Genomic DNA, 14,395 nt, shown 5'->3' with positions numbered 1-14,395 from the left:
CACAATGAATGCCTCATCAAAAGGAAACGCACAACAACAGCAAAGGGGTGACTGTGGATGTATGTATTGCTGTTGTTACGTCCACTTTTACAATAACACGACAATGGCGAGCCACAAGCAGTGGTTTATGCCACCTGAATAAATCAGCCCATTTGGAACCCAGGTTGATCAAGTATTCATATTAGAGTCTCCTTCTCCACAGACATTGAAAGGAAATGTGAATTTGAACATGCCCCCCCCTCTCATCCCCCGCATATTGAGTTCTAATTCAAAGCTTTGAGCTGAAAAATTATTTCCCAGAAATTCCCTCACGACATGAGCCATGAATGAAACTCTTGAGCCACATGTAATGAAAGCGCATGTCATTGCAGTAATACTGTAGCTGCCTTGAAGATGTTACGGGCATCAACAACAATACTTGTACAAATAAAATGAAACATGAAATGAAACATGAAGCGCATGGATTTAAGGAACTTGAGTCAGTCATAAGGTGGAGACATTTTTCAATCATTTTGACAAATACCTGTATGCAGTGGAGCAGGTCTGTGTGGTAGTAGCGGTCATGGTGAGCGTTGGCAGCAGCTAATGTTAACAAATAGTCATTTCGGGCCTGTGTTGCCTTCGAGTTGCAGTCACTTCTCTTTGCTTTCAACTGAAATGACAGAATCTAGTTTGCATGTATTGTAAGTTCTTATGGTCTGTCCAAGATGCAACAGCTTTAAATGTTGCATAGTCGTTTCTAACAATACCACATCAGAAGACAAATAAATACACAGTATATGAACAGTCTTACCTTGACACTTGCTTTTTGCAAGCTAATTCTTGACTGAAAAAGAGCCAGTTTCGACCTAAAAAGAGAACACAACGAAATTCATTTTGCTCTAATATACCAATTTTAGTTGCCTACATGCTTTCCAGTTGAATTCAAACTACAAAAATTGTTTTGCTATGTTAATAGTCACTAAATCTGAATCCTAATGGCATGTCAAGAGGTAATGAAATTATATAATGTAATGAAATTAAGTGCAACATATTGTGAAAATTCCACAGTGACAAAGATAATGATGATTCTTTTTTATTTACATTGTTGGAAAGGTATACCATTGCATTAAAAATTATTCACTCCCCAACGTAAATGATATGTATTTGTGAAATGCGCAAACTTTAACTAGATTGTCTTCATATAAATGGCTGGCTAAGGTATTAGTTGTGTTGTCCGTAACATCCAATATATACCATTGTAGTGTAGGTTTAATACTTTTGAGTGAAACAGTATAGGTGTCGAGATGATGATCAAACTTATCTAGAGGAAGTAAAAGTCGTAACAAGGTTTCCGTTGTAGTAATAGTAATTAATAGGTTATTAAAAAAAAATAATAATGCAACTGATCTTAAAGAATTTGGCAACATAGAAGGGACAAATCTAACAGATTTAAATCAAACATGAATAAACATTAAGTGAACATTGTCATACAGCTATTGTATTGGAGCAGTTCTCCATTCAGATTACAGTATGTTTAAAAAGAAAACATCTGATCTCCGACACAATAAGAATTATGTCAAAACTGTGATTCATAACGAAAAAAAGGATGCATGGCTTGACAGCAATAATTCTCAGCCCAATGCAGCCATCATAAGTCATCCATTGTGACATCAAACACAGCCTGATAACAACTCTATGGGATTTTTGTTCCTTGTATGGATCTCCAATGAACGTGATGTATGCACTGTCAATTTTTACATCCAATTTAGGTCAAGTGTGTTAAAGTAAGAATAGAACAGAATAAGTTTTAATGTGTTCAATAATGGAGACATTTGGGTTTTTACAGCAGAAAATAGATACCAGCAACACACAAGTATCTAAAATATATATTTGCAATGTACTGTATGGCAAATTGATAAACAATACTGCTATTGTACCTTTGCAGCCATACCATGTGTCTGTGTTTGTTTGTCCTTGTGCTAGGCCGTGAGTCTTTTTTTTTTTCCATTTAACCTTTATTTAACCAGGTTGGTCCCATTGAGATTAAAAACCTCTTTTTCAAGAGGGACCTGGCCAAGACAGGCAGCAGAAAAAAGAACACTTGAGCCTCGTTTCCACCGCCGGCATCTACTCTAATCGACTTGTTTTTTCTGGTACCTTGCTCCTTTGCAGTTCTAAAAAAAGTAGTCCAGTTCCAAAACGTAACGTAACTATTTTGGAGGCCAATGATTGGTTTGAGACACGTCGTCATAAATGTGCAGCTGCGCAAAACCACCACCCCGGGAAAACAGCTGCCATTAACGAACGATGAAGAGAGGACAACAATGGCTTCCAAACAGATTAATGCTTGGACTTTTGAGGAGGTGTAAACCTTTTTAACATTATTGAATGCAGTCTTCTGGTTGCTGCAATATTCATTCGATGTCTTCAGGCTGAAATAAACAGGCACAAACCATTGTTTGCGCTCTCCATTGTTTTTGCCTGTGTGTGCAGTGCACGCTAGCTGCGGTCGCTTTAGCATGACATCACTGGCAAGGTGAGGAGGGGCTCCCGGGTGGTGGCCATGGCAGTGGAGATGCACTGCTTTTTGCTGTAGAGCCAAGTAGAGCAGAGCAGAGTAGAGTAGGGTAGATACCGTCGGTGGAAACAAGGCTAAAGTTACAGACATACAGTACAAAGTGGGACAAATAAAAAAAGAATGTACAAAGTACAACATTTTGGATTAAATGATCAAAAAAATTGTTCAAACAGCCAAGCTAAAAACATTGACACTATATGGAAGCTGTTTCCATGTCTTTCAATTTAGATTTAAAAACATTTAAGGACACCAGTTCCACTCCAAGGAGTAGCTGTAACTTTCTATTGAGTGGCAGTCAATAGGAAAGAGCTGAGTGGTCAATCAATGCAGTCCACACAGTACGGCACAGCGTCTCACCAAATAAATCTGGCAGGCGCTAATTTCCCTTCCGTTAAAAAGTGAAACCTAACCTCAAGCTGTTACTATAAAAAGACACATAGGTTTGTTTTGTGTTTGCCTTTACCTGTTAAGAGGTATGCTGATATGTACTTGGCACAAATCTATAGTATTTTTTATGCATAATTTACACACACTTACTTGGCTTCTATATCCGCCTTTTCTCGTACTGCGTGGGCAACCTGCTCACTGTCGTAGTATTTTTTCTTGTTTTTTGCCAGTTCCTTTATCGACTCCTGCAGCTCTGCCTGGATGCCACTTAACTGATCGATGATCTTTGTCAGGAGAGAAGAAACATAAGGTAAAGAACGTTTCAGCATACAGTAAATCACATCTGAAAGTGTGCCATTACTTGGGAAAGTATATCCTCATGTAATAGCGGCGATCATCTCCAATAGGGTACCGCACGAATGCTATTTTTAGACCGCAAGGTCACGTGACCTTTGCAGCTTGAATCGGAAGGAGGTCAAAAATGAAGCCGGTTCATTGACGACCTATGCTAGTAGTGTGCTTGTTTTGTTCTCGTCTATCTCCGGGGGGGAAAACATGCCGAGTAAACACAGCTGTTATGGAACTTGCAGAAACGACTCCAGACACTACCGCCATCCACATATGAAAGTTGTATTCTTTATTTGTTTCCTGAAGCCAAAACTTCAGAGGGATAAATGTGAGCGTGGATCAACTTGTGCGGACGTCTAAAAGAGCTGTTTAACCCCAGTGAAGCCTTTCACCTTCATATGTAGTAAACATTTTGTTGACCAAGAATTTCCAAGTAGAATTGCGATCGCTTCACACACAAAAAAGCAATACAAATTTACTCCCAACAACTATCAAAGACGTAAGACAACCAGATATGACAGACAGAGCATATGGTGGTAAAGGAAGGATAGCTTGTTGAAACTGGAGAATGCCAGTGTCAGTTGCCTAGGACGATGTTTTTAGGGAGAGAGAAAAAAAACGTTATCTCTGGATCAGGTTAGCTCTTTTTCCCGTCTTTTTAAGCCATTGAACACTGAAGCCATCTCCTTAATTGAACATGAGTGCGTTCTTCGACGTCTATACCAGTGAATTTGGCACCAGGGATATCATTCTCGGACAGAATTAATAGATGTAGCGCAGTAGACATCTCGCTAGTTTACACTGTTTACATGCGTCTATGATGACTGGCCGGCCGAGTTTGACCCCCTCGCTAGACTCATGAATATGAATTAAGTGCGGTGACGTATATCTTGCGGTACCCCATTAGTGGAGAAAGCCGCCACTAAGGTTTTGTCTGGATAGAATTATGTTGTCCTTGCATTTTACAATTGAGTACAACATCTAAACAGTTGCCTTCAATGTTCAGGCCTGTCCATAGTTGTTGGATTTGTTGTCATTATAATGCCCAGATAAGTCACGACTAAAAAAGCTAATTGTGAGTCCATTGCTTCCAAATTGTAGATTGCACTTCCTTTTGAGATAAGAGCTGCATCTTCAGTGGACATTTTTTTTAAAGCAGTCTTGAGTGTGATTTTCATGTATTAGCTGTAAAATATAAAATGTTGTGATCAGATCCTCACGTGAATGGCACCCTATGCAAGACACCCTATAAAGGCATGTTGTTTTTTTTCTTCCTATTTTCCTATAATTGATAACACCCCTGACTTGATTTAAGAGCAACAGCCATTATTTGAGGGCAAACTGTATGTTGCACAGATAAAGCACAACACTTCATGAAACTACATAAGTATCTTCCTATACTCACCTTTTTTAGTTGCTGCTCCTTGTAGAGTCTGACAGTCTTTGCAGGATCTGAAACTTGACTCTTGTAGTCGTCACACACATTGAGTCTGGACTGGCTCACCTGCACTGTGCCCTCCAAGTAAGACCGCCACACTGCATACACATTCCTGGTTGGACAGGATAAAACAATTTCTGAGTTAGCCTTTATAAGATGATGCTTGAATCTTTTTCTAAAAGCATTGCACTGCTGTAGTTGCTAAAATGCCACCACAGGGCAGAAATTAAAATGAAATTAAATCATCATGTGTCAGTGTCTTTTCATTAAAGAAAGAATAATTATTCAGGGGGCACCAATAGGGCCTGGAGTTGTTTTGCCATAAATGCAATCTGCACATATACAGTAAATGAAGTGCGTTTGTAATTGAGTAGACACGTACTGACCTGTAGTCTGTTCTCTGGTCATCGGGATTGATTCCAGGCCAGTCTCTCTTTAGGTATTGGCTTGCTAACTTCTGCAGAGCCTAATAAGACAACAAATATAAATATGCTATATTTCAAAATCACACCATTTACACATTCACAATTTTACACAATTGTTCTCCAATGCCGTCATTTGTCCGTGTGAACAAATCTGCCAACGCTGGATAGAAGACCCATTGAAGCAAGCCCGCTTATTCTGCGCTGATCTACTTTGTTCGGTCTTTCCAATCCATTCCAATCAGTCATCGGCTCAACTTGTTCACCCTGATAAGATTGTTTCTATACCAATGAATGGGTCCGTCTTAGAGAACAATTAAGGCACAGTTATCTTGTACAGTTTGTGAACCAGTCAGAAACTAGAAGGCCGCAGGAGTGTGTAGCCTGCATCCACTACAGTGGGCCACTGTGTCAGTGGTGACAAATGAGCGACACACACACTCCCCTTTGTGTATATCTGTGTGGCTGTATGTGTGCTGCACCAGGAAGTTGAAAACAACGATACATCAAGTACAACATTATTCAAATAATTATCATATACTGTATTGTAGCGTCATGGTAATTTCCTACTATCACTTAGTCACCATTGCTCCTCTCCTTTTCTTTTACTGAATCTACTCCACTTTTCTTACATTAGCTACTGCCAAGCAACTGCATTATAATACATTTGTAAATGTTCACCTTCCAATGTTTATACTATTCAAGACTCGAAATAAGTGGTTTAGCATCGCAGTTTGGGAGTCAAAATGTGCATTTTGGGGACATCAAAACACAGTGAATAAAAGTTTTTCTGATAACTGAACGGCGGAGACGGCCTCAAAAAGCTTCGCTGGGCTTTATGCATGCGAGGTCGGGGCAAGCTTTTACACCATACTAGGTAGCTCACAACAAGCTTCGATTGGCTAGCTAGTGCGGCTAAACATGTTGCAGAGTCGCTATTCAGTAATAAGATACACTTCTGACAAAAAGAATTCTCGCAAAAGGAGTAGACTCCCAAAGGTGTCAAACTCCGATCCCCGATGGCTGCAGCCCTGCATGCTTTAGAGGTTTCCCTCCTCAAACACACCTGATTCATATGCAAGCTCAGCAAAAACCTTATTATTACTAAGCTAACTCAAAACAGACAAGTCATTGTTTAAGACCGGAATTAGGTGCTTAAGTGATCGAGTACACTTTCCACAGAAGTATGGCTGGAACCACAATAAAGTGGAGCGTAGCCACCTTTGAACAGAAAATAAGAGGTTAATTAATAAGTGTCTGGATTCTGGAGAGAAAATCCTACTTGCCAAACAGAACTGTAAACCGGAAATGAATTAGGTTCCATTACAGCGTACTTAAGCCAGGAGGAGTGGCCTTTCTGTTTAAAAGTACATTAAAATAGTTTAAAATTAAAATCGCTATTTGTTTTCACAGGAGTGCTGAGTTTTCATTGTTAAGTATTTGTCTGCACAATACATGTTCTCAAAACTACATTACAGTACGTCTTTTATTTTATTTTATACAATTATCTTTGATAAAAGACCATTCAACCCTTTCAGAAATACGAAGTTTAAACCGAAATTTACATTTGTGTTTGAAATTTCCCCACTGAAAATATTTCTAGACAAGAATATACAGTACAGTTTGTTGCTAGAAAGAAAGAAAAGACAAGAAAAAACATTGTGCATTCATTATATTATTGTATTTTTTGTGTTTAATAAAACCCTTGTTTCACTGCACAAAAAAAATGGTCCTCAAAATTAGAAATTTGCTCCTCAAATGAAGTCATTGATTAGCAAAAATGCCCCGCAAAGAATTTTTTTTTTTTTTCGAGCCTTGTAGTTGTTGTTTTCCCCTCATCCTCAGTCAAACACACACACACACACACACCCCACACACATCTTTACTTCTTCTTTTTTTTTTAATCAATGTGTCCAAGAAACTTTCAAATTCAAACTTTGCCTTAAACAATATAATACAGTTATGTAATGTAAAATAACTGAATCGACGGTCACCTTTACATGTTACCCACAGTATTTTGTCTCACCGCTACACTGAGTTGTTTTTTAGTCCCTTTTGCAATTCCCTAGGGATTTTTCCCGTGGCACTTCGTGGCAATGCCAAGCCGTGCCTGCATGCTGTGCGGATTTTCTGGATTTGCACTGAAACTGCAGCCAAATTGCCGGCCATAATGTGCAACCAACAGCAGTCAATCCGCAATGACCCCATGCCTTGGAAGTGCCAACTGCAAGGCCCACATGTCCAGTTTGTTCAGCAGAATTCAGATTAATGCATCACAATTTGCTTCTTATTTGTTTGGGCTGTCATCACCGTTGAGGTTAACCAGAAACCCTGGATGACCAGCAAGATGCGCTGAATGATTTGGCCTGGGTTTAGGCACTGAACAACACCCAAGTAAGGAAGTCTGAAGCTCGAGGTGGCTGACGTCTATCTATCTATCTATCTATCTATCTATCTATCTATCTATCTATCTATCTATCTATCTATCTATCTATCTATCTATCTATCTATCTATCTATCTATCTATCTATCTATCTATCTATCTATCTATCTATCTATCTAGCTGCTTATGGTTAACGATAAAAAAAACAACAACAAGGAAAGATGATTTAAAATATGATGTTCATACTGACACCGCCTTTGTTTTGTAATGGAACACTGACCCAGGGCGGCACATTGCATGGAATAAACACTGCGTGTTTGTCTACTGCAACCTGTCTCAACATCCTCTTGAATCAATATAGTGTACTGTACTTCATTTCCTCTCCATTCTCTACTTGTCGGCACTTCTCTATGCCAAACCCATATGTCTTTTATGTGAGGAGAAACACGGTATCTGGTTGGCTATAAGGGAACAAGCGTGTGACTGACTCCTCTTATCCACTCAAGTAGCAGCCAAACAGCATGCTGGCCTTTTTGGGCAGTACAGTGAAGAATGACCGCAGCCTACAACTATGCCAGTAATGTTGATTGTGGGTGGGCAATACAGGACAATCTCTCTCTCTCTCTCTCTCTCTCTCTCTCTCTCTCTCTCTCTCTCTCTCTCTCTCTCTCTCTCTCTCTCTCTCTCTCTCTCTCTCACACACACACACACACACACATAGGCGAGGCAGCTTTATTTATGTATCAAATTTCATATACAAGGTAACACTGTGTTACATGATTAAATGTACAAGCATTTCCAAACAAAAAGCTAAAGACATTTAAAAATGAAGTACAGAAAATAAACACAGCTCACAAAAATTACTAAAATAATATACAGTGCAAGAAAACTTTTTTTTGCATGATTTTAAAAGTGCTTTAAAAGAGCTAGATCTTAAGCATGAGGAAAAAAAGAATAATTTTTAACCTAGACATAAAAACATCTTAACAACTTAGGGCTGACTTATTTGTGTTGGCAGCTTATTCCATTTGGGTTTGACTTGAACTCTTGACTCCACTAGTTGACCTGAGTCTACAGAACTTAGAGTTCTATGGGTTTATATTTGATGACAATTTCTTGGGTGTATTCAGGACCAATGAGTAAACAATTCAGTGATTTAAAGACCAGTAGCATAATTAAGTAAATTCTGTAGATGACTGTAAAATAGGGATAGACAAATTATCGGCAGGGCCGATTATCGCTGCCAATATTTGGCAAATATCGGCATCTGCCTTTTCTGTGCCCAAAACAAAAGGCCAGTGTTGTTCTTATGTGGGAAAAGAGTCAAAATCAGTTCAAAAATATATATAATCAAATTTGCCCAGCAGAAAAAAGGGGGTAAAGACGGGCTATAGTTTCGTAGACAGCACACATGCGCAATTACGCTCGGTTGAAAAAAAAATGCTGCAACTTATTTTCCGTGCAGGTGCAAGCCTCCTGTAGTTTGGGAATTTGGCAGACCGCACTGCGCAATGTTGGGCCTTCCGGTGGACCGAGGGCATTTTCTTTTAAATGCCCAGCTAAAAGCAATTTGAAGTTGTGGTGCAGGCGATATCGCACGAGGTGAAGGCAAAGGTTAAAAAACAACATCTTCATTAACTTTGAACCTCTTTTTTGGCCCTCCTTTTTTTTTGGCGTGAAATTGCTTGTGCCTATTTGTCCCTTATTGCTTATACTCTATTAATCTATCTCCCCTTTCCCTCTCACTTTCTCCCATCTCTCTGACTCCATCTGTCTCCCAGGCCTGCTAATCGGATGAATTTATGTCAGTGTTGAGTGTAATTTGTATGTGTTAACAGGCTGAGGCCAACTAGCCAATCACCATGTACAGACAGCGATGAGAGGCGAAGGGGCACCGTGGTATCATGAAAATGCTCCGCGATAACATTACAGGGCATGTGAACATTTAAAATAATTATATTTTCTAATTATATTCCTCTTCTTCTACAACCCCCCCCCCCCCCCCCCCAAAAAAAAAACAAGGGTGTGAGCATGTGTTCATCACAAAAAAACAGGCGCACACACAAAATTAAGGAGGCAATCCAATGAATCCTATAGGGGCTTGTTGCTAGGCAACCACTATTTCTAAGGTTATAAAGACAGTGCTGAGGGAGAAAGGTGTGAGAAAAATCAAGGCAAAGAGGTAGAGAGGAGTAGACACATTGACCCTTTGATCCATTTATTATATTAAAAAAAAACATCATATTCTGGGGAATGTGTGAGCTAATTTAAAGAAAAAGGCAGAGTACTGTACACCCTTGAGTTAGTTGTGTGGTGAACAATATAGATAGACGATACATTATATCAGCTCTCCCATTTTGTCTCTATATACTCAGGTACTATTTTTAGCTAGCATCTCAGCCGAGGCAACCCTTTAAACTCATGAGATCATCTCTGCTGACATTGGTTGCATGGTCTTCTACAAGAATACATTTTTATCAAATTTAATAACACCGTGTAAACAAATTGGTGTTGCTGTTGTGATAAACCGCCAAACTCCAGCAGTTCCAGAGTATGCTGACAGGATTAGTTTTTATGTCTATGAAAGAGCCGGAATAGCGCAGCAGCTCATGGCAAAAGTCAGAGCTGTTGTTCTGTTTTGGAATACTAAATGAGACGCAGTAGTCACAAATAACTGTCTGTGTGTGTATATATATATATATATATATATATATATATATATTTGAAGACAGAGTGTGAAACACGCTAACGATACTCGCTGATTTGAGCTATTGTGGGCTCAGATCTCACACCATATGCTGACATCGCATGTGATGTCATCCATGACGGCGGTGCATCTTTTTTTTAAGATGCGTTGCAAAGAAATCCACAAAAAAAAGTCCGAAAATGGGGACAAATGGTTAATCCTTTCATACAGGCTGAACTTGAGTCTCATATTATTTGCTGACATTTGTGCAGCCATATTTTTGTTGTTTTAATGTTTTAGTGGATTTTTAGAGGGGGCTTAGATCGCAGCCTTTGACATGCATTTCCCCCTCCTTCAGTAAACCTAAGATTCCGACTGACGGTAGTCTCGATTCCTTCAGTGCAGTGAAACATCAGCAAGACATACCTGAGCATAGTCCCTCTCAAGCTGTCCCTTTTTCAGACTGTAGCTCCTGTAAATAGAAAAAAAATAATGTAAACATTGTAATTAAATTGACTGTATGTCTTCCAAGTCACGTGCTCTATATTCCATTCATCCAGTTATTTTCTGCCACTTATCCAGAGGACATGTTTAAGATCAGAGTATTTATTAATTGACTGGGTTAGAGCCGGTGTACGCCAAGTACCAGTGATTTCTACATCACAAATTAAATTTACAAATACCAATCTAACAAAAAACATATTTTGTGGTGTCGATATTGTCAGTGCCGAAAAACTGTAAAAATGATTTGAGGTTGTTTTTTCCCTTTAAAATGTGAATTTTAGTGTCCAATACTGTGTGTGTGCATGTGTGCTAAGACAGATATAAGAGTATAGGGGATTTAGTAGTTGGATTGAGGACACCAAGTAGACTGCCCGTGTCCACACTTGTCATGCTCACTCTCTCTCTTTCTCTTTCTTTTATCCCCCTCTTAAGACTCTTCCACCTAAAATGCACAGGATTAAATAGCCTTTCATTCTAGCTATCGATCTGTCCATCTGTTTTTTTTTTCTTTTCACAATATCTTTCATGACAGTGTGCACGTGCGTCTGTGTGTGTTGTGTGTGTCTATGCTGATTAAATCCAGCCTGTGGATTAATTAGGGTAAATAACCTCAGAGCAGCTTTTTGGATTTAAGAGTTAAAATCCAGCGTAGGCTTTACAGCATGAATGTGTTTGATTATGTTCCGCTGGTGTGATGTTTGAAGGTTATTCGGCAGCTAAAGCCAGGTACGTGTCTTATGGATGCGTCTCATGAATTCAGACCGGTTGGCTGTTTGCAAAGGTCACTGTAGTTACACCGGGTCACAGGCAATGCTGTTATGTCAACCTGAATTTTAAACATTATGATTTCGCAGAAGAAGGTGAGTACATCTCAACAGCAGAAAAGAAATACCCTGCTGAACTCTTAGCGGACGTTTACAGGCTCCCATGCATAAAATAATAAATATTGTGACTTTTGTTCTAATATTTTCAGCATATGATTTGGGCATGAGTAGAGATTTGCACCAACATTTTGGTGACAATCGATCATGGTTTTCGGACGCAGATGCTTTGCATAGACCTGTTTTGGAAGCTCGCAGGCATTCACTAACCACCATCCTGCACCACCACATAGAAGAGGAAAAAAAACAGTTCCTGTTTGTTCAGAAACGTGCCAATTATGGGCAGGGTTGTGTTGTGCCACTGTCGTGCCTGAGCCATACTATGCCCTAGTGTTAATTGTATCCACCATTTTTAAATTTAGTCTCAGTTTTAGTCCAGTTTCAATCACTCTTGTTAGTTTTTATCATAGTCAACCTCAGCCGTTTTTATTTAGTCCATTTTTAGTCGACTATAAATCAGCATTTTAGTCCAAGAAATCATCATTTTAAACAACATTTTAGTCTAGTTTTAGTCAAGACAATCATTTGACCCGTGTACATTTTTGATTATGTTGACCATTTCGGATTTAAAACTATTTCACATAAAATGTTCTCTCATCTTTTTGATGAAAAACACAATTACAGTGTATCAATCAGTTGCTACTATGGCTCCATGCTATGAGCTAGTAAATTAGCCAGTATTAGTTAGCGGATTAGCATTATTGTTGGAATGTTATAGCCGTTGGATTAATGTTACTTTTTTTTCTCCTTCTACTTTTTTAACCTTTCACTGTGAATCCACCTGTCTATCCCATGTGTTTGTGCATGTTGCACTCGTTAGCTGCAGATTTGAAAGGGGTGTGTCACTGTGTCTCACATGACAGTTGCCACAGTGACAGATTAGCAGAGACAAGATTTCATAAAATCACATCATTTTCGTCTCGTTTTTATTCATGAACTAAAATGTGCATAGATCTTAGTCCAGTTTTTATTAAGTGAAGTACATTTTCGTCTCGTCTTCATTAGTCGACGAAAATGGATACTTATTTAATCCCAGTTATTGTTTATTAATAAGAGTTTTAGACTAGTCTAGTCTAGTTTTACTCCGGTGAAAAATGTGCGTTGACGAAATTGTTTTCTTATTAAATTTTTGTTGACTAAATTAACACTACTATGCCCTACACCAGAGTTCACCAATTCCGGTCCTTCTTCAGCTTGCCTGATAACGATCCTGATCTTTAATATCAGGTGTGTTGGTAGGCATAAACATCTCAAACCTGCAGGACTCCGGACCTTGAGAACCGGAATTGGTAAACCCTGCCTACACCCAGGTTTGTGCGGTCATTTCCTAAACTCCGTCAGGGATTCCCTTGTACATATTCTGTGCACTGCCTACACCTGCCCACTAGCACACACATAAACAGAAAAAAACATTTAAACAGTATATTTTTGGAGCAGTGTGGGCGGCAGGGCTTAAGTCGGGCTGTGTTTTTCATGAATGATTTTACTCAAACGAACAAGCCTTTTGAGTGAACATACCAAATGGAATTGTTTCATGAACTGATTCATCCCTTTCCTCGATTTGTTTTTTTATGTTTCTAGGCCAGCTCGTCAAAATATGTCAATACGTAAATCTGCTCTGTGTTCCAAAAAAAGTCGGGGACTGCTACACTGGAGATGGCCCTTTTCAGTTTCCCACGTGAAAATTGTAGTGCAACTTCTCAATGGCATCTACAGTAAAAGCCTGTTGCAGAGCCAGGGAGTCATTCGGAGATGTCACGCTAAGAAAGTGATTTCATGATTCCTTTTATAGAGCAATAGCGAATAATTGATGAAAAGTTCTGAGAGTAGGGTTACAGCTCAGGAACAATTTCACATTTCACAAGGGCACATAGATGCATTTATTGCTGCTCGGCAATATAACTGCTCGACCCTGCTAGAAATGAATAAATATGTGCATCCTTGACACTGGTGTAAAGCAGTGATTACTAGTGATGGGAAAATGAAGCTTCATGAAGCACTTGTGATATTTTTTGACTCCCCTAGATTGTGCTCTTGGTTTAAATATAAAGGCTAGTGCAAAGGAAATTGATTACATTTCCACTGCATCTTTCAACCAAGAGTGGCATCTAGAGGAGTCAAAAAATATTACAAGTGCTTCATGAAGCTTCATTTTCCCATCACTAGTGATTACCAACCAGGAAAAATCATTCCTGATGATATTTTGGGTGGAAAATGATATTATTTTACTGAATTTGTCACATTATTATTTATTAGCTACAAGTAAAGAGGTGCAATGATTAATTTGTTAATCATTAGTTTTTAGTTTGGGTAACGAATGAATCGTTAAGATAGTGTACATTTTTTTATGTAAAATTGTCCAGAATTCTCAGAATTTCAACTTCTCAATAGTAAATACTATCAGCTTTCTGTTGTCCTCTATGAAAGTGGAATCATTATCTTTGCATTGATTAAAAAAATAATAATTTTAATATGTGTTTACTTTGGAAAACAACGATCACCTGACCATGTTTGCCAATTTTCTGACATGTTACAGACCAAGCCAGTAACGGAATCATAATTAATTTGTAATTTGTAAGCACTTAGATAAGTGTATTTTTCTGACTGTCATTTATTTCGCAATGTCGACTGGTTGAGATAACTAACACTCAAAGGAATGCTAATTCGTTGTTTCCTGCCTTCACTCGGTTGTGGTCAATACTACTATAGGTACCTTGGAGTTCAGCCTACCTAACAATTAGCATACAGCAAGACCTCGAACATGAAATTCACCTGAGGTTGTACAC

The 14,395-nt window shown here is 38.8% G+C and overlaps 1 protein-coding gene across 4 annotated transcripts in view; it reads right to left on the bottom strand.

Moving 5' to 3' along the window:
- fchsd2 (FCH and double SH3 domains 2) overlaps positions 1 to 14,395 on the bottom strand; it is a 38,764-nt gene that overhangs the window by 18,822 nt on the left and 5,547 nt on the right. For 2 of the 4 annotated variants that reach the window (XM_086080792.1, XM_086080794.1), the window contains exons 3-8: positions 10,651 to 10,696; positions 5,120 to 5,199; positions 4,701 to 4,845; positions 3,098 to 3,231; positions 794 to 848; positions 524 to 667 (exon numbers count right to left, since the gene is read on the bottom strand). In XM_086080792.1, coding sequence (XP_085936918.1) covers positions 524 to 667; positions 794 to 848; positions 3,098 to 3,231; positions 4,701 to 4,845; positions 5,120 to 5,199; positions 10,651 to 10,696 — 604 coding nt within the window. The remainder of the gene's footprint in view (positions 1 to 523; positions 668 to 793; positions 849 to 3,097; positions 3,232 to 4,700; positions 4,846 to 5,119; positions 5,200 to 10,650; positions 10,697 to 14,395) is intronic. The other 2 variants (XM_086080795.1, XM_086080791.1) reach the window with 1 other exon arrangement.

The sequence above is a fragment of the Leptonotus elevatus genome, chromosome 7 (genome assembly GCF_054856555.1).
Source record: "Leptonotus elevatus isolate MCC_2025b chromosome 7, RoL_Lele_1.0, whole genome shotgun sequence".
NCBI lineage: Eukaryota > Metazoa > Chordata > Actinopteri > Syngnathiformes > Syngnathidae > Leptonotus > Leptonotus elevatus.
The sequence above is the reverse complement of the archived record's forward strand: the minus strand, read 5'-3'. Positions and strand labels throughout refer to the sequence as shown.